Source organism: Cervus canadensis, chromosome 9 (assembly GCF_019320065.1).
Source record: "Cervus canadensis isolate Bull #8, Minnesota chromosome 9, ASM1932006v1, whole genome shotgun sequence".
In the NCBI taxonomy this organism is placed as follows: domain Eukaryota; kingdom Metazoa; phylum Chordata; class Mammalia; order Artiodactyla; family Cervidae; genus Cervus; species Cervus canadensis.
Genome location: NC_057394.1, coordinates 76,371,161 through 76,398,322, shown reverse-complemented (window position 1 = coordinate 76,398,322; position 27,162 = coordinate 76,371,161). Strand labels below are relative to the sequence as shown.

At 40.4% G+C, this 27,162-nt stretch overlaps 2 protein-coding genes across 4 annotated transcripts in view; both read right to left on the bottom strand.

Moving 5' to 3' along the window:
• Nucleotides 1-1,720: 1,720 nt before the first annotated feature.
• N4BP2L1 (NEDD4 binding protein 2 like 1) lies at nt 1,721-25,205 on the bottom strand. 3 transcript variants are annotated; one of them, XM_043477478.1, is made up of 5 exons: nt 23,426-25,202; nt 7,001-7,128; nt 6,602-6,690; nt 4,526-4,594; nt 1,721-3,196 (listed from the first exon to the last, which is right to left on the bottom strand). In XM_043477478.1, exons 1-5 carry the CDS (start codon nt 23,605-23,607, stop codon nt 3,140-3,142), a joined length of 525 nt encoding a protein of 174 aa, XP_043333413.1. In that variant the 5' UTR covers nt 23,608-25,202; the 3' UTR covers nt 1,721-3,139. The 3 variants fall into 3 exon arrangements, with proteins under 3 accessions (XP_043333413.1, XP_043333412.1, XP_043333414.1); XM_043477477.1 differs by lacking the exon at nt 4,526-4,594 and adding an exon at nt 4,644-4,720 and having other exon boundaries at nt 23,426-25,199; XM_043477479.1 differs by lacking the exon at nt 6,602-6,690 and having other exon boundaries at nt 23,426-25,205.
• Nucleotides 6,752-27,162, bottom strand: part of N4BP2L2 (NEDD4 binding protein 2 like 2) — an 81,545-nt gene continuing 61,134 nt past the window's right edge. The window contains exon 11 of the mRNA XM_043477467.1: nt 6,752-7,128. The gene's annotated coding sequence lies outside the window, so the exon portion shown is untranslated. The remainder of the gene's footprint in view (nt 7,129-27,162) is intronic.

Sequence of the window (27,162 nt, the reverse complement as noted above, 5' to 3'; positions counted from 1 at the left end):
GATTCTCCTTGCTTTTAGTCCTATCACAGGATTCAGCAAGCAGTCCCTTTTAAACCTAGTTTTCTCTAACCACCAAAGCAGATGAGAACCATTCAATTTAAGATGGTATTCTCATTTGTTACTTTAATAGAGGAAAAAGAGAAAGTTCAAACTAGAAGCTAATAGCATAAAGTGTTTTAGTATGCCTTAAATTTATATGCAGTATCATGTTTTTAAATCTCATTATAAACACATCTTAAAGCCAAGAATAAATCCTTTTAAAAAGCAATTTCCTTCCTTCCATAACTGTGACCCATGTTCTTTCTCGCTTCTGAAAATTAACATAATAGTCTGTTCTGCTATTCTTTCTAACTTAAGTGTTCTGCCAGTCTTACTAATGTGATTTAACTTTTTTTCATAAAACAATTTAGTCTTCATATCCTAATCATTTTCCCAATGATCCATACACTAGAACAGGGAATAAAACTAGTCTCAGCTGAACAGAAAGAATTATAAGAATTCAGCCTTTTTATTTCTTGAAAAAACTTAAGCTATAACCTCCTTCATTTTTCATTAGCATTTAGACTACCCATAATGGAGACATCTAACATACACTCTGCTTTTTATAAACTGTAAATAATATAGCCAAGCTATATAAATAAAATGTGAAGCTTGAGTATATATGGATATTGTCCCCCCAAAAGTGATAATTTAATGATTACAAAGTCAGCAATGTACACTGCATGATAAGGGGTAAATGGTAAAAGCGATTTGTGTCACTCAACAAACACTTAATGAGAGCATCTTGTGTATATAAAGCACTCTGCCAACCCTGTGAGTGATGCAAATGTTAATACACAAGTCAGTGTTCAGTGTTCAAAAATTTTAAAAAATCAGGAGTCATGGGTGTTGAAAGAAAAAATAGGTCATTTCTAGATGGGATAAACAAAGTTGGCGGCATTTTATTAATGATTTTATGCTTCCAAAAAGGCAAATGTATCAGGGAACTATTCTGAGCTCTTTCAGAGTAGGACAAATACAAAGTAGCCCAGTCCAGGCTAGGTGAACCAGAAACCCTAAGCAGAGAGTCCGAAGTAAATCAGTGGGGCTTGAGTTATGATCCTTCAGCTGCTCCTATGGAATTGAGCAAAGGAACTCACATCTGGACTTTCTGACACTTCTCACCTCTACTATCCTAAATGAGTCAAGCCACTGACCTAGGGACCACGTTGACTAGGATTACCCAGGATTATCTAGGGTCTGGAAAACAGGAGTACTGTTAATGTGGATTATCATTATTATTAGATTATTATGTGTTGAGCTTGGATACACAGAATTTAGCCAAACTATACTTTATATTCATTCAAATTCACTTAATTTTAGCTTGTTGGGCAAACTTTGCTACTCAAAGGAGACATCAATTTTTTTAAATGTTAATGAAAAAATTACAGATCATTGCTGGTAATCATCAAGATGTTGAATAGATTTCAATAGTACTAAATATGGAATATTAAAGTAATACAGTCTTTCTAATGTATAGAGATCAAATAATTTATACACACAAGTAAAATATAAAGTTGCTTTTATCTTTACCTCTGTGTCTCCTAGTCATTAAAGAAGATGGGTAAATATAGTTATAGAAAAACTAGTTCTTAATACGGTAGAATTCTGTGGTATTTATGGTAAATAAGTTTTTTATTTTCTTAAACCTCCCAAAATTAGATTCAATGACAAATCCATATAAAGCAATACCATATATAATTTTTAATAACCATAAAAGCACCATTATATAGAACACTTAAAATAATGCTTCACAAAACATTAAAAAGAAGTTGTTGGCCAACAAGAAATAAAGCATACATCCTACATGGTCTTATCCGTGGTCTCACACCAAATTAATCTGATTCCAACCTGTTAAAATTTGATTTGGATTCATAAATTCAATATTAATATAAGAATTGTAGTAGAACTTTGTCTTAAAGCCTCACAAAACACTGAGACTGCTCCTCATAAGAGGAGCATGACTTTTCCTGTTTCCATGTGAGGACATACTGGGATGCTTCATTCCTTGTACGCCCAAAACTTTGGAGCTGCCAACTGATAATACACATTTATAGGAATAATTTTTAAAAATTGCTTAATTATTCCTCTTAAAAATTGGTGTTTTATAAAGGCAGGCTTGTTTTATGTACACTGTTAGCTCAACAGCCAAACAGGTTTATCCCTGTTATCAAACAGGCTTAACCCTGTTTGATAAAGTGGTAGTTAAAACACAAGATGTGACTTGAAACAACGACACTGATTTTCCTCAGTAGCTTGTATCACTATTAAGATTTTAACATATTTCTAACAGTGACACATTGCTAAAATAAAGGGATAATTTCCCAAAGTGTCTACTTTGGAGGACAATATTCCCTTAGGTGTATACTTCCTAGTGTCTTCATCTTAAAGGAAAATCAGTATCATCATTACAGCCACACAACTCACATTTTTGGATACACAGATGATCAAAAGTAGCAATGCCACTAAAAAATTGTTCCTGCCTATTTCTCCCCCACCTTTCCAACTTTCCTGATGGAGATGAATTTCCTGAAAAAATAGACTGCTTCAGAGAAAGGGCTACTGAAGCTTTTTATTAAAAACAGTTCATTAATGAGCCTATGTGGCTGATTACGTTCTTGGGTATGTTCTCAGGCTTCAGTTTTGAATTAGTTCTTTCCCTAGAGAAAGGACTTTGTTTAATCAAATCGGCAGAATTCCCAGCATCAGACCATGCACATAGGATCACTTTAACAAATGCTTGTTGAAGAGGCATGTAACGACTTCTGCACAGAAACTCTCAGGCTTGACTATTTACACTGGAATTCGAGCTCTGACTACCACTGAACAGAGAATAAATACCAAAAATTGAAGTAAAAACTGATTTAGGAAAATTCGGAATGCCTGTAAGAGAGGCCTCTAATACCCGTGGTGACAACCACCCCTTCTGTTAAAGGAGCTCTCATTAGTGAAGCTGCCATGCGCCCTCCGGTTTGGGAACTCTGCGTAGGTGTTCCAGTACCCTGCACCGTTGGAAGGAGATGCGTTATTCCTGTCCTGGTTTCTGTTCGCTCTGCTTGGTTTTTCTGCATGCAGCACACTGTAAAAGGTAACATCATGTTCATATCGTTCTTTCATTCGGTGTATTTTCTCTCTTGGGACTCCATGAATGTTTCTTCTACGTGGAAAAAAAAATGCAAATGTTTAGTTAAGGCAGCATATCAAAATGAGTTATATTTTACAAGTATTTGTATTTTACAAGTCCTGTATTATTACACAGATATGCACTCCCTATTCTCAAGATGGAACTCTGACAAAAGCAAAACATCGTGTTAGGCAGTTATCGTTCGGCTCAACTGTTTTTCATGCGGCCCTGCGCACCCCCAAGCTACCCTGAGGCTAGCAAGGAGCTAAAACATCAAAAAATGCTGTTTCTGGAAATCTCAATTCTGTGCTTCAAAACATAAGACAGCACCATGAGCTCTTCTTATGTGTTTGCCAATTTGTTATGCATGTATCTGTAATCACTTATGTCAGTCCTAGATAGTTCTAGATCCTTATTAAAACAACATTCTTCAATTCTCATGGACATGAGAATAAATTGGGGATATAGTTTTGAAATGTAATTATCAGAGACTTCAACTAGGAATGGGGTCCATGAACTAGGACTTTTAAAAATATTTATTATTTATTTTTTTGGCTGTGGTGGATCTTTGTGGCCACAGTACAGGGGCTTTCTCTACTAGTGGGGCACGGGCCTCTCACTGCAGTGGCTTCTCTTGTTGCAGAGCACAGGCTCTAGGTGTGTGGCTTCAGGAGCTGTGACATGCGGACTCAGTGGATACAGCTCCCAGACTCAGTAGTTGTGATACACGTGCTTACTGCTCTGCAGCATGTGGGATCCCTCTGGACCAGGGATCAAATCAGCATCCCTTGCATTGCAAGGCAGATTCTCAACCACTGGACCACCAGGGATGCCCCATGAACTAGAAGTTTCACAATCACCTCAGGTGATTCTGACAGAGGTGATTCACACATCCCTTGAGAAACACTATCTGCTTGTAACCATAAGATGAATTAGACTTATTCCTAAAAAGTAAATTCTGACCTCACTGGTTACTTTAAATCATTGACATTACCAAATAGCACAGATGGGGAATTATCAGAACCCATGCATTCAATCAACAAGTTAGTATTATTTGGACATTTATTGCTTTACAAACTAGAAGCAGCATCTAGACCATAAATGAACCACAGACTGTTCAATATCTGAAGGTCTTTGTTTAGCCTAAGTGCAAAAACACCACTCACAAGTGCAATCCCATGCAGAGGAAAGTGCTTTCAAATGTCCATTAATGAAGAAGCATTTTAGCAGAATGTTAAATATGTCCTTGTTGAGGACCAAGTCCAAGCTAAGATTTAGCATTTAGCATTATATTAGAAAACTGACCCCAAAGTAAAGTCTTTCACATTAATAATTTCAAAGTTATCAATTTCCAAGAATTACCATTTCTGGCCTGAAAACTACCATGTCCATTTCCAGCCTGAAAAGATTCTTTTGTTCGGTCTGAAATACCTGAAAATAGCAGGATACATAATGAGGAGCTAGAAAAACAAAGAAGTACCTTGCTAACTCTTGAACGTTGAATTTCCAGCGAGTGTCAGGTTCTCGGAATATAACTTCATAGTTATTTTCAAGTGCCTGATTTTTCAAAAGTACATAAAACATTGAAGACATGGTATGTATGTTTGGGAATGTTTATGCTGCCATTTAACATTTACTACAAATCTTTTCTAACATTCCTTTTGTTTAACCAGTAATTCAATGCCTCAATTTATGTTAACAAATACAGTCGGTACATACCAAACTTAGCCACTCTCAGATTATATTATGGTTCCAAATGATAAATTTTCAGTAATTCTATCTACTATGTTGGAAAATGACAACCGTTCTTTGTTTTGAACCTTTAAAAAGATAGATAGTTGAACTAGTTTTAAATTCCCTGTCCATAGGAATGAGCAATGAACTCCAATGGTTTCCCAAAGTCCTGTACATGTGATTATCGTAGATTCACTTTCGTCAAGTGCCTTGGCCTAGTCCTCACACCTTGCTTTACAAAGTGAGAGTACCAGAGGCACAGAGCTTGGGAAATAAAAATGATTTCCACATACTTCACATATTCTTCCCTCCAAAAAGTAGCTCTCCCATCCATGCCACATAGTTTGGCTCAATTCACCGTGCTATATTTCCTTGAGTTTAGAAAATGATTACCATTTCCATGGAAACAGCAAATGTTCTCTGCATTGCCTGACTACTACTTACTTTATCTCAAATTGAACTTTCTGTTATGACTACTGTTTGTTGTGTTATAAAATACAGAATAAAATGGGCTAAGTAAGGGGATTTCCTCTTCATTCTTTAGATGGACACTTCTAATTTCATAAGGATATCAAATATCATACATGGAAACTATCTAGTTTCTGTGTCTTAGTAGAAGCTGTGGATGACTGGGAAAGATTGTGCATGTCTAGAAATTAGAAAATAAAAAGTAAAATGACTTTCCTTAAGCCACTCTCAGTTAAGCTCTGCCTCTTGGTTCTGAGCTGTGCCTTAATTAACCTGACTCTTCACATCCCTGTCCATTTTTCTCCTAAGTGGATGTTTGATCCATGAACTGAAGTAACCACGAAGTTGATGCTCATTCTTTCCTACATTCAGCAAAGTCCCACAGTCTGGGCCTAAGTAAAACTGATGAAAGTATCTAGACAAAAGCACACCTCTATATAAGCTACTCTGCCCAAAATATTAAAAAAGGCTTAAAAACAGGCTGCCATGAGTCCAGTTTTAGAGAGATTCACTTTAAAATTAGCCAAGTAGGGAGAACACTCAGCTGTCTTCTTCCTCTCCCTGTGTGTTTGTGGATCTTTTCTCCTTAATACACACAGTAAGGAATGAAAACATATTAGCACAAAAAATAGATCAGACATACTTCATAAATAAAGAAAAATGTACACATTGCTTCATTCATCTGACTGTCCTGACAGTAGACGGCTGAACTGTTACCTTATACGTGCATTTATATTTGTATTCTAATATCTTAATAGGGTTACAGTGTTACTCCTGAATCTGTGTTTAAACTAAGAAATTCATTGCCCTGGAACTCCCATGCAGCAGCAGCACCCATAGTCCTGAAGTCCCCAGCGTGGCAAAGACAGAACTGTCCTATGGACATCATCTCCAGCTCCACTGGAGGCATCACCTAGTCCAACACTTCTCAGCAGGTTTCAGCAGATGCTCCTGTGTATGCCTTCCCTTAGGAAAACAACCAAGATAGAATGCTGTCAAGAATTCAGACCAAGGGCTATTTCTGAAATGTACCCTGAGGTAGTATTAGCATCTCAGCAAATTTCAGCCACTGAACGGCAGAGAAACGCTAAAATAAAACCTCTTTACCTGATCCCTGGGAGAACTACTAGCAATGAATATGAGATCATTAAGACCAAAAAAAGAAGAAAGAACAAATGTTTCAACTTTCTCACAAAATGTCCAGAACTGAAAATTCAGAATGATACTTCTTCCTACCATGACTGCATAGGGCTTCATTTCCCAGGCGTGGAGGTTGGTATTATCAATAATAATGGGGGATATGCCATTCCTCATTGCTTTTCTTGCTGCAACACAATGTTATATAACAGTGAACAACATGCAACAATCACAGAAGGGCGAGTGTACTCCATATTTTGTTATTTTTATTACAGGATGTCCTCATTACACAACTTTAATACCACCTACTTCAGAACCCATTATCAAAAATTTTCTTTTTCCTGGAATCTAGGGAGGTTACACTCTGGCATTCTGTTTGAGGGGAAAACATGGCAGAACTTTAGATTAAGCTCCTTCCATAAATTTTTTTCATTTTGCAGGAGCTACAATCTATGTGCACAAGAGGATTTCCCAGGAGCTTGGAAAGGAATCTGTCACCTCTTTTCTGGTTCCACTCATGAGCTTCCTCCAGGAAGTCAGGATTGAATTCATAGGCACCATCTTCCCTGAAGAAAAAATCATCCGTGCTGAAAATCAGGGCTCTGGGAAAGTCGTGTTGCAATTGTCTGGAGAGTGGGGAAACAAAGATTATTTTATGACCATGCATTTTCATACTATAAATCATTTCCTTCCATCTCTAACATTTAGTAGTTTACACTTGTGAGACCACCAGGTTTGAGTTGTTGAAATTCATTTTAAAAAGAGAGATTCTCTCTAGAAGGTATCACTCCTTCATAGGGGTAAGGAGAGGGCTGAGAGGGGACTGGTGTGTTGCCCAACTCTTTAACAAGTGCTGTCACCACCGCGCTGATGTCTGCAGCTACCAGAACTGATTCTAGATGAAACCCTGGAGGCTTTGCTGCAGGGGTGACAAGAGTGGCCACAGCCCTCACTGACGTTCCTCTGTGACGCACCACTGCCCAAGGACCCCTGCTGCAGCCCCTTCCTGCACCCCTTACCTGTCCTGGGTCCCCTCGCCTTGGAGCTCTGTTCTCCATAAGGACCCATGTGAGACACTGGTTCTTGCTGAGGTATGAAATGTAGATAAAAGTGATGTGTGTGCTACCCCTAACAGGTAACATTTTAGCAGTGACCTAAACCAAATTCTAAAACCAGCAGAAGATGCAGATCCAACATTCCCTAGGCTTTCCTAAACTTGTATCACTCTCTCTGAATACGAAAATGTCACACACAGAAAAAAAGAAAAGGCATCATGGAGTCCCCCCTTTAAAGCAGGGGGAAAAAAAAGCATATGAAGTTTTGCACAAAATAACTTCAAAGAGAAGATATTTCCACATGAAATCCTTATTCAGACTTCTTTGGGGGAGAAGATGGCTATTGTGCTAGACAGTAACAAAGTAAATCTCTGAGCCTCCTTTCCTCACCTATAAAAATGGAGGATAACAGCACCCATCTTGCTAAGTGAAGATGACTACCTGATAACCTGGGGAAGTCCTCGCACAGTGCCTGACACAATGAGCACACGATTCTCTCCCTTCTCCCTGTGTTGCTCCCCAGCGTAATTCTAACTATAAACAAATTCACCAGTCAGATACAGTCCATGACAAAATGGCCGTGCTCAGAATAAAAAGATATTTAAAAGTTGGAGGAAGGACTTCCCTGGTGATCCAGTGGCTAAGAATCTACCAATGCAAGGGATGTGGGTTTGATTCCTGGTCCAGGAAGATTCCACATGCTGCAGAGCAACTAAGCCTGTGCACCACAACTGCTGAGCCAGCATGCCTAGAGCCCATGCTCTGCAACAGGAAGCCACTGCAATGAGAAGCCCGCACACCACAACTAGAGAGTAGCCCCTGATTGCCACAACTAGACAAAAGCCCACACAGCAACGCAGACCCAGCGCAGCCAAAAATAAGTAAGATTTAAAAAAAAAAGGGGGGGGGGGAGGAAATGTTGGAACATAACAAGAGCAGGAAATATAAAAAGAAAACAGAACTATACAGCTCTGTTTGTTCTTCTCCATCAAGAAGAATTCTCTCTAATCAGGAAAGAACATAAGGCATTGAAACCACAGATAATGAGTAAAGTACCTAAGCTGCTTGAAACACTTAGGTTCAGTTCCTGCCATTCCACTAGTGCCATGCGGACTCTAACCTTCTGTGTTCCTGACTGAAAACTTGTATAATATCACGACCTAGTAAACAGAGCTTTTAGTAAGGATGGAATGAGGTGAGGTACGGGAAAACATTTTTCAAGAGGTAAGGTACTTTACAAACACAAGGTACTGTTATTTTATTAATAATAACAAATGAAGTCAAATTTTCCAACCAAAACTCTTTACATGCCATCGTAGTAAAAAGTGCATTGGAGTGTGTACATACTAGGAGGGGTGGCAAAGAAAATGTGGCCATTTTAAATACACCACAGATACAGAAACGGACATGAAAGGCAAGTATAAAGATCTGATAAAACGGATTTGCATAGTTTCTTTGTAATGTCTTTTGACTGTAAAGATACTCAAACTGAAAAGCTCAAATCAGATATCCAAATGTTAACCTCCAGGGCAAACAATTATTATAAAGATACCTTAGAAGAAAATCTAAGGGCAACACTAACTGCATTTTCAGGTGTGCATATTTTATATTTGTAAATGCTTTACAGTTTTTGAATTACTTTCATCAATATTATCTAGTCTAAACATGAAAGCTTCAATCAGAGTTTAAATAATATTGTGTAACTTGTTTTCCTTATCTTTTGTGTACTAAGTTAAGCAACTCTGGATATTAGTTCCAAAACTTCTTAAATATCCCTTCTAAATCTGGCTTCATTTGTTTTCCTATTAGCTGCCACTTATAGGCTTGGTTTTGTCATTTTCAGAATGGAGTTTTTCTTTTCATAGACATAGCTTTATCTCCTCTTTATGGTTTATATTATCTACTGCAAGTTAATACGCTAATTTTTCATTTAAAAAAAAAAAAAACTTTTAAGGCATGGGTTCAATTCACGTTTTATTTGAATTCTATTCCCTTCTAAAAAACAAAAAAGAAAACACAGCAAAGAAAGTGTCACCTTGTTTGCAAAATTTTGCCTTAGAGTAAAAGTTAAATTGTTCAGGACCACTATGGAGCTGAACCACCTGCTCATCATTTCCCAAGACACATGTGACTATAGCCTATATGGTCCTCCTAACAAACAGGCAGGCAAAAATAGGACCGTTTTTCACCTTTACAACTCTAATGGAATTGGGGGACTGGAGAAGATGAAAGAATTGACTTTTTGATCTTACTGAATGATCATTCCTTCAAAACTTGTTTTAGCTTCACCTGAATGTTAAATCAGCACTGGCAGTCATGGTGCATTTTGAATACACAAGACTTAAAAGCTCTCCCAACTAAATGAAGAACTGGTGAACTAAGCAATCCTAAGAGTCTCAAACTTCAGTGGAAGCAATAAATACCATTCCGTCAGCTTCAGAAGTGACGAGCATAATGCCCCAGCTCTAGCTTCCTTTATGGTGGTCAGGAGCCTCATGCATTAGGAAAATTGAGAGAATGAAAAAAAAAGGGGAAAAAAAAAAAAGACAATTACATCCACATAATTTTCACCTCTGCAGTGCCCCCCAAACTCATCTGAAACTACTACTATGAGAGTAACTTAGGTTCTAATCTTGATTTCATAGCATCACTCTTTTGTGTAATTCTTTTGTTTAATAATAGAGAACCATTTGAATATATTTAGATATCTATTAGTCACTCACCCACTCATTGATAAAGTCCAACATTAGTATGTAACTTTGAGTTGTACCCCTTATTATTGGAATTTTCCAACATGCAAAATAGAATAACATAATTATTCCCCATATAACCATGGTCCAGCTTTAACAATTATCGTTATATGGCCAGTTTTGTTTCATCTGCTTCATACTTCATTTCACCAAATATCTTTTCAGTGTTCAAATTTCCCTGATTGTCTCATAAATATATTCCTACAATTGGTTTGTTTGACTCAACAGCTAAACAAGATCCATACTTTGCATTTGGTCCCCACATTCCTCAAGTCTCATTTATTCCATGTTTTTCCCTCTTTTTATTTCCACCTAAACTTTCCCTCCACAACCTTTTATATTTAGAAAATGTTCATACCTATAAAAATAAGTTGAAAGAATACTATGAACACTCCTTACCTTCCATTATTAACATTTTTGTTAACAATGTTGTTAACTTCTTGCCTCATTTATTTTACTTCTCTCACATGTGTATTTTTGATATGCCATTTAAAAATAAGTTGCAGACATCATGATACTTTGTTCCTAAATGCTTTATCAAGTATCTTCTATAAATAACATTATCCTAAATAATCACGTCACAACTTAAAAATGGAATTATAAATTATGAATGTTATAAATATATACTATACATAAATTATATACTAATTTATATTACAATTTTATATTACAGCTATTTATAATGCATGCAATGCTCAGTTGCTCAGTTGTGTCCAACTCTTTCTGACCCCATGGATTGTAGCCCACCATGCTCCTCTGTTCATGGGATTTCCCAGGCAAGAACACTGGAGTGGGCAGCCATTCCATTCTCCAGGGGATCTTCCCGAGCCAGTGATCGAACCTGGATCTCCTGCATTGCAAGTGGATTCTTTACCTCTGAGCCACCAGGGAAGCCCTTAGCTATTTATAATAGCCAATGTAAAAAAAAAAAAAAAAAAAATAGCCAATGTCAATAGATTTTCTAATTTAAAATTTCCTTCACGGTACCAATATCTTCACAGATTCAAGTACAGCATTTAGCTATTAACGCCTCTTTAGTACCACTTAATCTAGTCTTCATACCTTCTCTGATTTCCCTTTTTTTTAAAAAAAAAAACTACTTTTAATTGAAGTATAATTGCTTTACAATATTGTGTTGGTTCCTGCCATACATCAACATGAATCAGCCATAGGTATATATTTGCCCCCTCTCTCTTGAACCTCCCTCCCTGCTTTCCCTTTTTGAAGAGTCTAGTCAGTTGGCTTGAGAATGCCCCACATTCTGGATTAGCCTGGTTATTTCCTCATAATTAGATCCAGATTGAACATTTTGGAAGGAAAATACAGAGGTGATGTTTGCGTACCTGACTGCATGTGATGACCATCTGTACCATCCTGCTAAGTTTATCACTTGACTAACAGGTAGCATCAGCTAGCATTGCTTCCCTTGTGATACTACATCATGTTGGAGTTGGTGGGGCGGGGGGGGTTGATGTAACAAGAGGCCCCGTGTGACATCCTATTCCCCAACAACCTTTCCCTCAATGAGCTTTATATTCATTGCTGATCACTGCCAAATGAGTTATTACACTGGGAATAGCAGAATACTGATTACTTCATGTAATTTCTTCTGTATTTACTAGGTGGCATTGTCTAGTAAATGCCTTTCCCCTTTTAATAATGCTTACCATCGTCTTTCTTTATGATGCTCAAATTGTCCCAAATTTGCCCAGCAGGTGCCCCCTCAAGCTGGCTCCTGTGTCTTGATCTACACCAGCCTTAAAAATACTACTTTTCCCTTCTAGTTAGCAAAGTAACACATATTCAAGGCAAAATATTTTGGAGGAGAAAACTGCAAAACAGGAGAGGTTCCTATATTCCTCAACCTAATTTTGATTGTCTTTCCAGGAGACAGAATTTTTTTTCTCATCTGATCTTTTGTTCCATAAAAACAGAAACATAATGCAGAGAATATCAACTTCTTTTCACCAAATTTATTTCCACAGCAACTATTTCCCACCTTATGAAGTATGATTCTGTGCCATTATTTTTTTCTTTTTTAAAAATTAATTTATTTATTTTAATTGGAAGCTAATTACTTTACAATATTGTAGTGGGTTTTGCCATACATTGACATGAGTCAGCCATGGGTGTACATGTGTCCCCCATCTTGAATCCCCCTCCCACCACCCTCCCCATCCCATCCTTCAGGGTCGTATCAGTGCAGCAGCCCTGAGCGTCCTGCCTCATGCATCAAACCTGGACTGGCGATCAATTTCACATATGGGAATATACATGTTTCAATGCCATTCTCTCAAATCATCCCACCCTCGCCTTCTCCCAGAGTCCAAAAGTCTGTTCTTTACACCTCGGTCTCTTTTGCTGTCTTGCATATAGGGTCATCGTTACCATCTTTCTAAATTCCATATATATATGTGTTAATATACTGGTGTTTTTCTTTGACTTACTTCACTCTGTATAATAAGCTCCAGTTTCATCCACCTCATTAGAACTGATTCAAATGTGTTCTTTTTAATAGCTGAGAAATATTCCATTGTGTATATGTACCACAGCTTTCTTATCTATTCGTCTGCCGATGGACATATAAGTCACTTCCAGGTCCTAGCTATTGTAAACAGTGCTGCGATGAACATTGGGGTACATGGATCTCTTTCAGTTCTGGTCTCCTATGTATGACCAGCAGTGGAATTGCTGGGTCATATTATGCCATTATTTTTGATGAGTTATTCATATGGATGAACCATAATTTACTTAACCAATATTCTGTGGTCAGGTATTTAGTTTGTCCCCAATTTCTTTGATTCTCAGCAAGTTTAAGTATTTTTTCTTATGTGTGCTGCTCATTTAGAGATATTCTTTTGTGAACTGCATTTTCATTTTCATGTCCTGTGGTTGTTGATAAAACCTCCTTATTGGGAGGTTTATGGCTAAATGAATTGGTAAAATCTTTATTAAGTACCTCAATTTCTTTTTAATTTTGTTTATAATGAACTCTAACATACAAGTCTCAATTAACAGAACTTTCCTTTCGTCACATGAACTCATCTTTTATGTTCTACTTTCTATCTTTGATAATACATTTACAATAGTCTTTCCCAACCCAAGATTATGTAAATATTCATCTATGTTCTCTTATATTTCACTCTTGAATCCCTCTAAAATTTCAGCTTTTATGTGGTTAAAACAGAATGAAAATGGATCCCTATCTCAAGCCACTCACAAAAACCTGAAATGGATTAAAGACTTAAATGTAAGACCTGAAGCATTTAACTCCTAGAAGAAAGCGTAGGGGGAAATCTCCTTGACACTGGTCCTGGCAATCAGTCTTTAGGTATTACATCAAAGCACAAGCCACAAAAGCAAAAAGTAGTAAAAGAGGCTACATCAAACTGAAAAGCTTCTACACAGCAAAGGAAACAATCAACAAAATAAAAAGGCAATCTACCAAATGGCATCACCGACTTGAAGGACATGAGTTTGAGTAAGCTCGGGAGTTGGTTATTGGACAGGGAAGCCTGGCATGCTACAGTCCATGGAGTTGCAAAGCATCAGACACAACTGAGCAACTGAACTGGTCCAATAGAAAAAAATATTTCCAAATCATATATCTGATATGGGATTAATAACCAAAATATGTAAATAACTCATACAACTCATTAACAAAAATAAAAAATCCAATTAAAAAAAGAGCAGAGGATCTGAATAGACATTTTTCCCAAGAAGACATACAAATGGCACACAGGTACATAAAAAGGTGTTCAACAGTGCTAATCATTAAGGGAATGCAAGTCAAAATCCAAATGAACTATCACCTCATACCTGATTAAATGGCTATCATCAGCAAGACAAGAAATAAAAAGTGTTGATGAGGATGTGGAGAAAAGGAAACCTTTGTGCACAGTTAAAAGGAAAGTAAATTATTGCAGCCTCTGTGGAAAACAGAATGGAGGTTTCTCAACAAATTAAAAATAGAACTACCGTAAGATCCAGTAATCCCACTTCTGGTTTACACCCAAAGGAAATGAAAACAGGATCTTCAAGTTATCTGTATACTCCCCATGTTTACTAAAGCAGTATTCAGAATAGCCAAAATATGAAAACAAGTATTTGTCAGTGGGTAAATGGATAAATGTGATAAATACATGCAATGGGATATTTTTTAGCCAGGACAAAGAAGGAAATCCTTCCATTTGTGACAATATCAATGAACTTTAAGGTCATTATGTTAAGTGAAATAAATCAGACAAAGACAAATGCTATATGACCTCAATTATATGTGGAATCTAAAAAAGTCAAACTCATAGAAACAGGGTACAGTGATGGTTTCCAGGGGCTGAGGGTGTGGGAAATGTCGGTCAAAGGATACAAACTTCCAAGTAAAAGATGACTAAGTTCTGGAGATCTAATGCACAGCATGGTGGTTACTGCTAATTCTGTATTATGCACCAGAAAGCTGCTGAGTAGATCTTAATATGTTCTCATCACAGAAAAGAAATGGTGATTATGTGACACAATGGAGGTGTTAGCCAAGACTACAGAAGTAACCATTTTTCAACACAGGAAGGTATCAAATCAATACACTATACATGTTAAATTTACATAATGTGTCAGTTACACCTCAATAAAGCTGGGGGAAGAAAAAAAGGCAAGTGAGTGGCACACATGGATTAAAACCCAGGTTTCTGGCCTCAGAGCTTTACACTAAACCACTGTAACTGAGTGCTTTTAAATTGAACCACAGTTATCTTCTTTCTCTAGTGACACTGAGGTTGTCTGCAATTTTCTGTACCATAAACAAAATTTTCAGTGAACATCACTGTGCCAATCTCCTTGTGAATATGTAGAACATCTCCTGAGGGTATAGCCTCAAGTGGAATAGAAATGGAAACATTTGTTTTTTTGAAACTGTAGAGCAGGTATTATTTAAAATTTCCTTCTTTCTTTCAGAAAAAAAAAATTTTTTTTCCCGGACAGAATATATGTTCCATGAAGGCAGGGATTTTTGTCTTTTTTGTTCAATGCTCTATTTTACATGAGACATAATAGATATTTGGTAAGGGTATGAGTGGTTCTTAAATATCAGGTTCTGTTGCCTTAATTATGCAAACGTTGTATAGGGTGAAGAGAATCTGTGCGAATTTCTATTTACTCTTTATGTGTTGAGAATTTTACCAGAACCTAAGATTTATCTCCAAAGAAGACTGAGAAAGAGGATTCTTCCTAGACTCCAGTACTTCCTCTAGATGTTACTGGTATCCTCCTCAATGACTTTAAGCTGGGAGGCAGGAAACAGGCTCAGCAACTCGGCAACCTGAGGAGAACGGGGAGGGAGCCATAGCTGTAAAAAGCTTGGGCCTGGTGTGGCTGATCTTCTCGCTGCTGCCAACTGCACTGCCAAGGCTGAGCTTTGCCCTTAGGCAGATGGAGCTCAGCCATCACCAGCTTCATGGACCCGCCAAGCCACAGGCCTGTGCTCTGTGGCTAAGGGCACCCCAGTGAATAGTTCCCAGGCCATCCTACTGCTCACTCTCGCCCTCACACCTCCAAAGCAGGGCATGTTCATGAGATTCCAAACCAGACTCCCAGTTAGCCCTCATGTGCCACAGTGGCTCCACTGCAGTTTCCAGCAGAAATTCCTTTCAGTGTCTTATGTGTGAACAGCAACTTTCCAGAGAATTCAGCAATGCCACAGGTTTCTCCTCTGTTTAATGCTTTGCTGGTCAACTCAGTCATGCTGAGAAGAGAAGGAATCACATAATAACATGTGAGTTCCTTACCCTGACAGTTGAAATACAGATAAACTAAGCTCTTTTAATAGGGTCTTGACGAGTGTTTTTCATTACACAACAGATTGAAATCAACCTCATTACACTTTGATCAGGTCACTCTCACTAGCCTCTTCCTTTGGTGCAAAAGAAAAAGGTCTGATTAGAAATAAGGAGAATTTATCCCTATGACCTTGATCAAGATTTATAACTTCTTGAAATAATGCCATTTGCAGCAATATGGACAGACCTAAAGATTATCATACTAAATAAAGTCAGAAAGAGAAAGACAAATACCAAATGATATCATTTATATGTAGAATCTAAAATAACAATACAAATCAACGTAATCTATGAAAAAAAACCAGATTCACAGATATAGAGAACAGACCTGTGGTTACCAAAGGGGAAAGGGGAGGGGAGGGAAGGAATGGGAGTTTGGAATTGGCAGAGGCAATTATGTGTAGGATGGATAAACAACAAGGTCCTACACAGAGAACTACATTCAATATTCTGTGACAAACCATAATGGAAAATAATGTGAAAAAGAATATATAAATATATATATGAGTCACTTTGCTGTACAGAAAAAATTAACACAACATTGTAAATTAACTTTACTTCAATAAAATTTTTTAAAAAGATATATAACTCCTTACGAGTTTAGTGTCTTCAGCTTGGACTAGATGAACTCTGTAAGAACTTCCTGATCATTTCCTGAAATTTTCCTACGAAATATTCTTCCCCTTTCGTTTCTTTCTCTATTTCTACTGCTTCTCTAATCATAACCACACCTGTGACATTACATTGCCCCAATTCAGTAGGATCTTCTTCCCATACCCCGATAGCTCAAGGACTATAGTGGTTGTGATTCTCCTTTGTTACCTTTCTAGTGAATGACTGTGAACATAAACACTGCACTGTGTGTTCTTACTCTCCGTGAACACAGGTAGCATATATAGTCCTCTTTCTTCCCAATCTTCAGAGAGAGGCACTGCAAGGACTCTCAGCACTGGGGAGAAGAGATTCAGGAACCACCTTAGGAAAAAAAAATCACTAAAAATATAAAAAGTCAGTAGCTTCTCCAAGTAGACCTGAGTAGCTAAAAATCTGAGATGTCGCCTGCCTGATGCTCTAATTTTCATACACACAGACCTGGACTAGTACAAACTCTCTATTTTGACCTTGCTTTTACTTATGAGAGCCCTAGCCTCATAATTAAAAACACCATGGTCCAGAGCACTGTGAAGCGAGTGTGCTCTGGGGTCTAATTACTCACTACTTAGTTAACCTAACTAATCCCCTCTTCCCACTGCTTCTAATATTTTTTTTAAACTGCATTTGGTTATAAAGTGTACCTTCGTCCCCATCTCTGTTCTATCATTGCATCACATCAGGAAAGCATCCTTTACACCTCCTTGGATAGCTCTGGTGCCAAGAAATAATGAAAACGTATTTCTCTTGATGGAAAATTCCAAGTCGTCCAGACATATGAACAAGGAGAAAAGACAGCTGTCAGTGAGCATCCTTTGAGCCTACTGAATCCATATCACAAACCATTTTTGATGGTGCCAAAACAAACTAGCACATTGCAAAGGATGTGTGTCCTAAAGCATGGTCCCCAGGCTTTGCTTTGACTCATACTTAAAGATTTAAAAAAAAAAAAAAAAAATGCAGGAACTGACTTAAGGTTGAGAACTTTTAATTTTTCAAACAAGACCATTAAAAAGAAAAAAAAAAGATCACCCTAAACTATTGCCATTTCAAAAGGACATTTTAGTCATATAGTCATGTAAGGCAATATTATTCAGTCATGAAGTAATGAGATTCTGACACATGCTATAACATAGACGAACCCTGAAAACATTAAGCTAAGTGAAATAAGCCATACACAAAAGGACAAATACCATATGATTCCCCTTTCATAAGGTATCTAGAGTAGTCAAATACAGAAACAGAAAACAGATCAGAGGTAGGTTACCAGGAGCTGAGGGGAGGGGAGAGGTATTGCTTAATGGGTACAGAGTTTCTGTTTGTGGTGATAAAATTTATAAAAGACAGTGGTGATGACAGCATATCACGTAATTAATAGCACTGAATCGGACACTTAAAAATAGTTAAAATGTCCTCAAAGGGGGGACATTACACACACACACACAAGAAAGCACAGAAGTAAACAGAAGTCCACAGATGTTTTCACTGAAGTCAGAGGAAAGAACAGGTGCAGATCCAAATGAGTATGTATCAGTTCAGCTGTGGAAACAAGTAGTTCTGGATCACCTGCTGAGGGTAAAAGGGTCTTGGAATTGGAATTCTATTTCTTCTCTCAATCCTATACTTTTTAGCCAGCTTTTCTCCATGGTCTGGCCCTGGGGTTACCTAACCAACACACTCAATATGAACAATTCACTGCAATCAAGCCCTGCTCCTCGTGAGCCTAGAACACTCAGGTCTTTCCCATCTCCATCTTCTTATGTATGATGCTAATCCTTTTCCTTGGCTTTCTGGTTTTCAGACATCCTCCTGGTCTTCAAGGCCAGCTTGAGAACCACCTCCACATGGAGGAGACTAGCTCTTCCCTAATTGTCCTATCTTCCTAATAACCAGCCTCAGTGACTCCACTGGCCTTGACCACCACCAGCACAGAAGAGGCTATTTCCCATGAGACTTTACTTACCCACAGCAGTGTGCTGGTTACTATCTTCCATTTGTTAGTCTTGTGTAGGCTCCTTCTCTCAACCTTACAGTATATATACCTTACTGTGCTTAGTCACTTAGTCGTATCCAATTCTTTGAGACACCATGGACTGCAGCCCACCAGGCTCCTCTGTCCATGGGGATTCACCAGGCAAGAACACTGGAGTGGGTTGCCAAGCCCTCCTCCAGAAGATCTTCCCAACCCTGGATTGAACCCAGGTCGCATTTCTGGCAGATTCTTTACCATCTGAGGTGTTAATAGTCTTATCAGTACTTAGGAAATACTGCTATTGTTGACTATCAAATAATTAACAATAGTTGGTATTTATTTATGTAGCCCACACATTCTACAATGCTTTCACATTCATAATCACAGGATCATTGTTTACCACAATATCTTAAATCCCCACAATAAACTAACTAAAGGAATATTAGCGGATGTGAGGGCGATCTGGTTGCGACATCTGTCACCCCATTGATCGCCAGGGTTGATTCGGCTGATCTGGCTGGCTAGGCGGGTGTCCCCTTCCTCCCTCACCGCTCCATGTGCGTCCCTCCCGAAGCTGCGCGCTCGGTCGAAGAGGACGACCATCCCCGATAGAGGAGGACCGGTCTTCGGTCAAGGGTATACGAGTAGCTGCGCTCCCCTGCTAGAACCTCCAAACAAGCTCTCAAGGAATATTAGCTCCATTTTAATGAAAAAGAACCTGAGGTATTCAATCAAATGATCTATACTAGTTCATAGGCTAATAAAATATAATAAAATAGTTCATAATTAAACAATTAATAGCCCTGAGTAATTAAAATCAGTCTTTTTACAGATTAAAAAAACTTCCTGGTATGTCCAAGACAAGAATAACCCTAGGGAAGCCCTTTACATAAAAAATTACTTATTTACTTGGTTTTTTAATAAATGCTTCATCATACAACCTATGTCTATCGAGCAAAGTTATTGAATAAAACTATTTTCAGCTAACTTAAAAAGTTATTTTCACCTTTAAAAAGTTTACAAACAATATGTACTTGTCATGGAAAAACTGAGAAAGTCAGGGGCAAAAGTCTGTATTCTATCCACTGCCTAAAATCAACAACTATAAATACCTATCTTTCTACATATTTCTTAAAACATAAAATGGAATTTTTGTGTATATTAGAACATAGATGTCAAACGAACATCCATGTTTTCATTAATGACACGTGACTTATAAGCCAATCCTCTATTTTGTACACTTAAGTTGGCTCACATTTTTTTCTAGGACATCAAAACTCTGTGCTGAACATCCCTCTAATCTCATGCACTTGTCCAGTGATTGCCTTAGGATGAATTCCTGGAAGCAGAGTTTACAGGCCAATGACAATAACCTATTTTTGAAATGCTTTTTAAATGAAATAGAGGTGATAAAACACATATAGCAGAGAAGCTAATTTTTTAGTACTCTGATATACTTAAAATTTTTAAGGCAGATAAAAACTTCAACTGTTTTTTAACATGCCCAAAGAATTTAAATAATGTTTTCCACATTCCAGTCCCTGCAAAGTGTGAAAACATACAGATGAAAAGCACAGAAATCTAACATTGATTTGGGAGACCAGACAGAGCCTAATTTCAAAAGCATTTTTATTTTTTTAATCAAATGAGAAATGAAAGTAGAAAAAAAGATGAACCTGCATTTGTAAAAACAGATCTCCTCCCATTTTTTTTAAAGTTTTATTTTTCTGATTCAAGAAATACATGCTTATTATAGAAAATTTGGAATATACATAGAATAATAAAAATATGAATTTCTCAGAATCCAACAATACATATGATAGCCTTACAGTTTTTACTACTTTCTTACCTACGTGTATTTTTTTAAAACAATTTGCAATCCTCCTTCTCTCCCCACATACGGGATGGCCTGTGACATCCCGTATCCTCACTGCAGGCCTCTTTCCTTGCTGAGCTGTGGCTTGTATCCTTGCCTGCTCTCCTGATTTCCATGTAAATGCACAAACCAGAGACATCCCTGGGACAGTGGCTAAGACTCATCGTTCCCAATGCAGAGGACCCAGGTTCGATACCTGGTCAGGGAACTAGATCCCACATACTACAACTAAAAAAGACCCCCCATACTACAACAAATAAATATTTTTTAAAAAATTAAAAAAAAAAAAATGCACAACCCACCCCAAAGCAGAGCCAAAGTTCTGTATTCTCAGAATTGCCCATGTCCAGCCTATCAAGAGAACTCACAACGTCGGCTCCCAGCTGCCTCCTTCACTTCAAAGTCAGGCTTCTCCCCAGGAACACCATGAAGATGATCTCAGCTGGTCAACATCTTCAGCAGAAATGAATGCCTCTTAAAATGTATATGGCGGTTTAAGGTTTAACAAGTTCTCTCACACAGATGTAATCCTCACAGGAGTCCTCTGAAGTAGGCGGAGCAGATTTCCCTGTTTAACAGGGAAGGAAACTGAGGAGTTGAGATTACAGCCATTCCATGGCAGAGCTTAGATTTGAAGCCATAAATTAGGACTTCCCTAGTGGCCCAGTAGTTAAGATTCTGCACCTCCAATGCAGAGGCACAGGCCCAATCCCTGTTTCAGGAACTAAGATCCCATGAACCACTGAGTGCGGCCAAAAAAAAAAAGCCATAAATTGACTCAAAGTTCAGAGCTCTTTACCTAGCCATTATTAACAAAACACTTTTAAGTCTTACAATTAGAAATTAAGAGCTAGAAAGATCTTCAGTAAATCATCTAACCTAATCCCTGTCTTACTATTCACTTATAAGGAAAGTAAAGAAAAGCTAGGTGACTGTCCAAAGTCACCAACTGCCTTGTGACAATGAGGATCTAAAGGCACAATCTTCAGCCTTCCAGACCAGTGCTCATGGCAGCCATCCCTAGAGAGAGATTCTTTAATAAGTTGTTCTCTTATCCAGTGTCTTCTGCTTAGCCAAAGTCAACCAGGAATTAAAATCTTAAAAGCGTAGATGTCAGAGCCAGAAGGGACCTTAAGATAAACCAGGCCAACGCACTAGCTTTGGAGATGAAGAAAGTGAGACCCAAAACCCACCGCTTCTGCTGTTCAATTCTGTGCGCCCAGCGCTCACAGTATTACTCCCCTCTGGGTAGCTCTAAACAAAACCTGGCCAAAGACGTTTATTCACTTCTTGGACACAGTGTGTGAGAGGCCACAGGTCAGCAAGGCCAAAGAAAAAGTGAACAAGGTTTGACTGCAGGAGGTATTTGGTTGGTAAGAGATATACCCACCATGGCTGTATCATAAAATAACCACATTCTGCCAGGTTCCAGGAAGGCTTCCCCATTCTCCACTCAAACAGAGAGAAGACCTATTGAAATGTGTGTGGTTCTTAGAAAAGGTGGCCATTTGGAAGTCACTTGTCCCTTGAATCTGTGAAAATGCAGCAATAAGGTTTTGCTAAAAGCAAATCAGCCAGGAATCCTAACTGGCAGCACACCCCCAGGGCTCTCATCTTTCCCTGACCCTAAAGGACCCAGCCCTTCCTCCCATGTTCTTTGTGTACCATTCAAATCCGCTTCTGACTGTACGCTGCCACCTGGATTCTTCTTCTAAGGTTCCACAGTTCCACAGCCAGCCCCCGTGATTCTACAGCTAGCTAGCCTTATGTCTCTGGTGAGATGGAAAGCTCTTTGAGGGCCAGGGACCACTTTGACTGAACACATACTACTGCCAGACACCGTGCTTTTGCAGGATAAGATATGGCCCCCACCTTCAAGAAACTTCCAGGATAAACAAAACCATGTGCAGCACTGAGCAAAGCCCAAGGTGTAAACAGGAAGCGGAGGAGCCCAGAGGACGAGGATAACAGACGAGAGTCTTAAAGCGCTGTTGGAATCGGTTAGGCAAAGGGCAGCGGAGGGCAAGCCAGGCAAAGGCAAACCAAGCGGGCGGGCCAGCGTCAGCAAAGCCAAGGAGAGAAACAGTTCAACGCTGCAGAGTGGTGGGAGTTGAGGCTGGAGCTGCAGGCCTAGCAAGGTGGCCAAGGCAACAAGCCCGTGTCATTCAGGCTGACCCGGTACGGGGGCCGCTGACGCAATTCGCGGGTAAACTAATTTGGGCGCCTTGGGCACAGTTGAAAGGCTGTGTAGTTGACGGCCTGCGAGGCCACGCGACCCCCTCCCCGGGGCACCTGTGCGCCTTTGCAGTCGCCAAAGGACACGCGGGGCTGCCTCCACCCGCCAGATATTCTACAGATCGCGCGCCCTGGCCCGGCCCCGACCCCGGGCCCCCGAGGGTCTCCGCTCCGGTTTAAAACGCCTGTTGACGCACTGTGGCGGGTGCCTGCGCGCCAGCGGGCGGCCCGGCTGTCTCCTCTGCAGTCGCCATCGGGCTTTCCCGAAGAGGGCTGCCCTTGGGCACCCGACCCCAGGCTGTGAGAGTGGGGGTGAAGGCGTCCAGCCCCACTGGCGGGGTCCGCGCGGGGGGGGGGGGGGCGGTGCCATGGAGGCTTGCGCCAGGCGCGGTGCCGACCACCGTCCTCCAGCAAAGGCGCAGCCTGGGAACCCGCGGCATGGGCCCCCGCGTCTCAGGCCCGCGGCCCGGCCGGGAACCGGGTGGCCCGGCTTCCCGTCGGCAGGCGCGGGCTGGACCGGAGCCCGGCGGGCACTCGGCGCGCGGCGCATCATTACCTGGCCAGTGTAGTTTTCCCCGAGCCCGGGAGGCCTCGCAGGAGGTAGAGGTGTTTCCGAAAGCTGTGGCGGCGCGGAGGTGTTCCACGCGGGGGCGGCGGGGCTGGCGGCCGAGGCGGCTGCGGCTGCTGCTGCTGCCGGAGGCTCAGCCTCCCAAAGGATTCAAGAAAACTCTCCTCCATGGGGTGGGGGCTGGCGGCGAGAGCCCTGCGTTCCCTTTCCTGAAGTCACGGTCTTGGCCAAAGCTGTTGTTTTTGTGGCTCTCCGGCCATGTGATAGATGGAGGGGCGGGCGCTCGCAGCCCAGCCCCTCCTTCCCACCCGCCCGAACCGCGCTGCGTGGGAGGGGTCGTCCCTACCTGGAAAGCCGGGGACGCTGGGAGACTGACAGCCGCGAAAACCTCGGCGACCGACCTCCACTCCTCTCCTACCGCCCACCCTCACCTCCAGCCCAGCCCGTCGCCCTGGGCCCACCGAGCGGGACCCTGGGCACTTCCCCGGGCCGCCCGCGTAGAAGGCAGGCCTTCTGCAAAAGCCCTACCCCATCCCACCGCCCACTAGGCCTTGAAAGTGAAATAATTTTAGTTGACGAAGAGAACGTGAACAGCATTTTGAACAGTAACAGTAAAAAACCATAGTCTCCCCCAGTTTGTGAGCACCAATATCTGGCTGGTGTCCCAATGGCTAATGCCACTCTCCCAGGACCTGTATAATTCCTTTTTTTTTTTAATTCTTCTTCTGCCAAAAATATTCTTAGAAAGCTTTGTTGCTTCTACATAACTTTAGAAATCTCTTCTTCAAAACAAGGCACCCCTTAAAACTCAGATTTATGAACAGTAGTATAAACTAGGCCTCCTGAGAAAGAAGGGTTACTCCCCAGGTACAAGCTTTGTTGCCTGAAAAGCCGTGGTCTCCCCAGAAACTATTTCAGCTCCCCAGGGAAAGGAGCAGTCTACTGACACTAGAGAGAAGCATCCAGAATTCAGTTCTAAGTTCCGGGAACTGGTGAGCGCCAGTTGGTTGATCACCACAGTACTTTCCAATATTTCACACTCAAGAGTGTGATAGAAAGATCCTATTTTCTGAACTAAAATCCAAGATGCATGGACTGAAAGAGACAATGTTGAAAAGTAACACCATCTTGGAAAAATCCCAGATATATGGTGGCTTGGGCTGTGATAACCATTGTAAAGCAAATACATTTTGTTTCTGGCAGCTAAGGTATGAAAATTTTGAAAAGGAACTGTGAAGAAAAGCAATTTACTTCTAAAACAAAACCCAGGAATTGCACAATGAGCTCTGGAAGGCACTCCAAGTAGGGAGGGGCTCTATGCTCAGAATTTCACCTTCCTCTTGGGGTTCTACTAGGGAGGGGCAGGGGAGGACAGGGAGGTGAGCTACTCTCTCTTGACATATCCCTTTCCAGCACTGGAGCAAGGATTTTTAGCACTCCTGAGAAACACTGAAACTTCAAAAGCTTCTCTAAATATTAGGGGAAAACCATAAGGAACAGAGACTATAGATGAATCATAAAAATAGTGATGCTTATCATGTATGTATCATATCATATACTTCTATGTATCCTAGTATACTTCTTAAGAACTTCTTGCCCAGCCTCAAATACTACCTTTCCATTCTAGACTTGTGTTCTCTAATACAAGTTCACCTGAGTCACAAGCCACAGGTGAAATATGACTGGTCCAAGTGAGATTGGCGCATCCCTGGTAGCTCAGCTAGTAAAGAATCCGCCTGCAATGCAGGAAACCTGGGTTCCATCCCTGGGTTGGGAAGATACCCTGGAGAAGAGAACAGCTACCTACTCCAGTATTCTGGCCTGGACCATGGAGTCACAAAGAGTTGGACACAACTGAATGACTTTCACTTTCACTTTTCACTTTCAAGTGAGATTAAAATATATACTGAATTTCAGAGGTTCCATATGAAAAATATGAAGTAAAATATCTCAATAACTTTTATATTCATGTGTTGATAGTATGGTGAGTACATTAGGTTAATATATTATTAATTTCATGTTTCTTTTTGCTTTTTAATGTGGCCAGTAGAAAAGCCTGAATTATGTATGTGGCTGACATATTTCTGTTGGACAGTGTTGCATGAGACTTCTGTCCATTTCTATTTCCTTCTGTAGAGGGTGTCCCAGGCAGCATGGATAGGGCAGCAGGAGGACACACAGCTTTGGGGACTAGAAGTTTGGGCACACCGAGACTGCAGTGTCGGTGGCAGCTGGAGCAGTGAAGTAGGTGCTGGGAAATGTGAGTGTGCTGTTAGAAGAGAGGTCTTGAGCTGGAGGCAAGCACTTTGGCAATTCCCGCCCTGTACGAAGATGGAGAATAGAGCAGACAGCTGAAGTCGGGGCTTCGGGATCACACTTAAGGTCTCTGCACCTCCCCCCACCCCCCACAGTGGATCTGTTGAAAGAAAGTACAAGGGACAGACAGAATTCTGAGAGTGTGTAAAGCCCAAGGAGGAGAAAATGGCTGGCAGTAGCTGAAAGTGACCCTAGCCACTTCTCCTTTCTCTTAGCTCTCAGATTTAACTAGTCAACAGGCTCTGTTTTCCCCAATTTATTCCTCAGAACCACAGTTTGTTTAAAGCTGTTTGTGTATCTGTTTCTTCCCACTAGACTAAGTTCTGGTTTCCATGAGCTCTTCCTGTGTACCCCCTTGTTTTTCCACATCTTGTTAAACAATAATAATTAGATTGAATGTTTCTTTGCTTGCCAAAAACTACTTCTAAGATTATTTTCTTTACCTCATCATAGTAATGGTTTGTAGGACAGCAAAGTTGCTCTAGCACCTCCAGCTTTCACCTTCCACCAGTCTGCACTGCACTATTTGGCCATTCAGAGGTAGCGCCTCTCTACTTAAAATTCCTCCCTCCTGGTTCTTCCCTCGTCCTTCCCCTAGAAGCTGGATGAAGGATACAGGAAGCTGGAAGAGGTTAGGGAAGGGGGACAATGGGAGGGCAGTCATGCAGAGTGTCTGCTGGGCTGAATCAATAGGGGAAATGCTCAGGGGAAATGCTCAGGACTCGGTGGCCTGGGATAAGTCTGCCAACACAGAAATGTCCTCTGGATAAGACTGACTGTGCTCATTCTAACATCACATTACCTCTGCCTCCTACATTCCATCCCTCTCTCTATTTGAGATCATACTCCTCTCCCTAGGCGATAACAATAATCTGTTTCTACAGCACCAAGTATTTGCCACCACTGTGCATAGAGACACTTGAGGAGTATAAGCTTTGAAGAGGAAGCCTGGGAGGTAGGGAAAGTAGTCCCAGCCCATTTTTCTAAAGCTCCATTCTGGAAATTAGGGCAAGGTAATAAAGGCAGTGGCTAGAGAAAGCTGGGGGCATCCTGGACCCAAAGTACAAGCCTGGGTGGATAGTTAGCTGATACGCTTCAATACAGCACAGAGTCTCAGAATTGGTCATTAGCCATGCCATACTCACTGTTAAATATTTATACTATTACCCTTATGCACAGCCATGATGGCGTATTCATTAGAAATCCATAAATGTTGCTACTGAAGGGCCCTAAGAAAGCAAAGATTTGCCAGATGCCAGAGTCTCCTCTGCAGCCATCTGTGTTTCAACCCTAATACTGATTATCTCTTGTCTGAAATCATCCCGTCCTAGGCCAAAGGTGAGTCCAGTTTCTCAACAGCACTAGGAGCCTGCACAAAGAGCAAGATCTCAGGGAGTTCAACCAAACAC

Coding starts and splice junctions, on each gene's coding strand:
- N4BP2L1 (XM_043477477.1), bottom strand. CDS start 23,607: ATGGAGGAGAGTTTTCTTGAATCCTTTGGGAGGCTGAGCCTCCGGCAG. Junction 4,721..6,601: donor TGAAGCCCTATGCAGTCATG/GTAGGAAGAAGT, acceptor TTGAAAAATCAG/GCACTTGAAAATAACTATGA. Junction 3,197..4,643: donor AACGTTCAAGAGTTAGCAAG/GTACTTCTTTGT, acceptor TTTTCCACGTAG/AAGAAACATTCATGGAGTCC.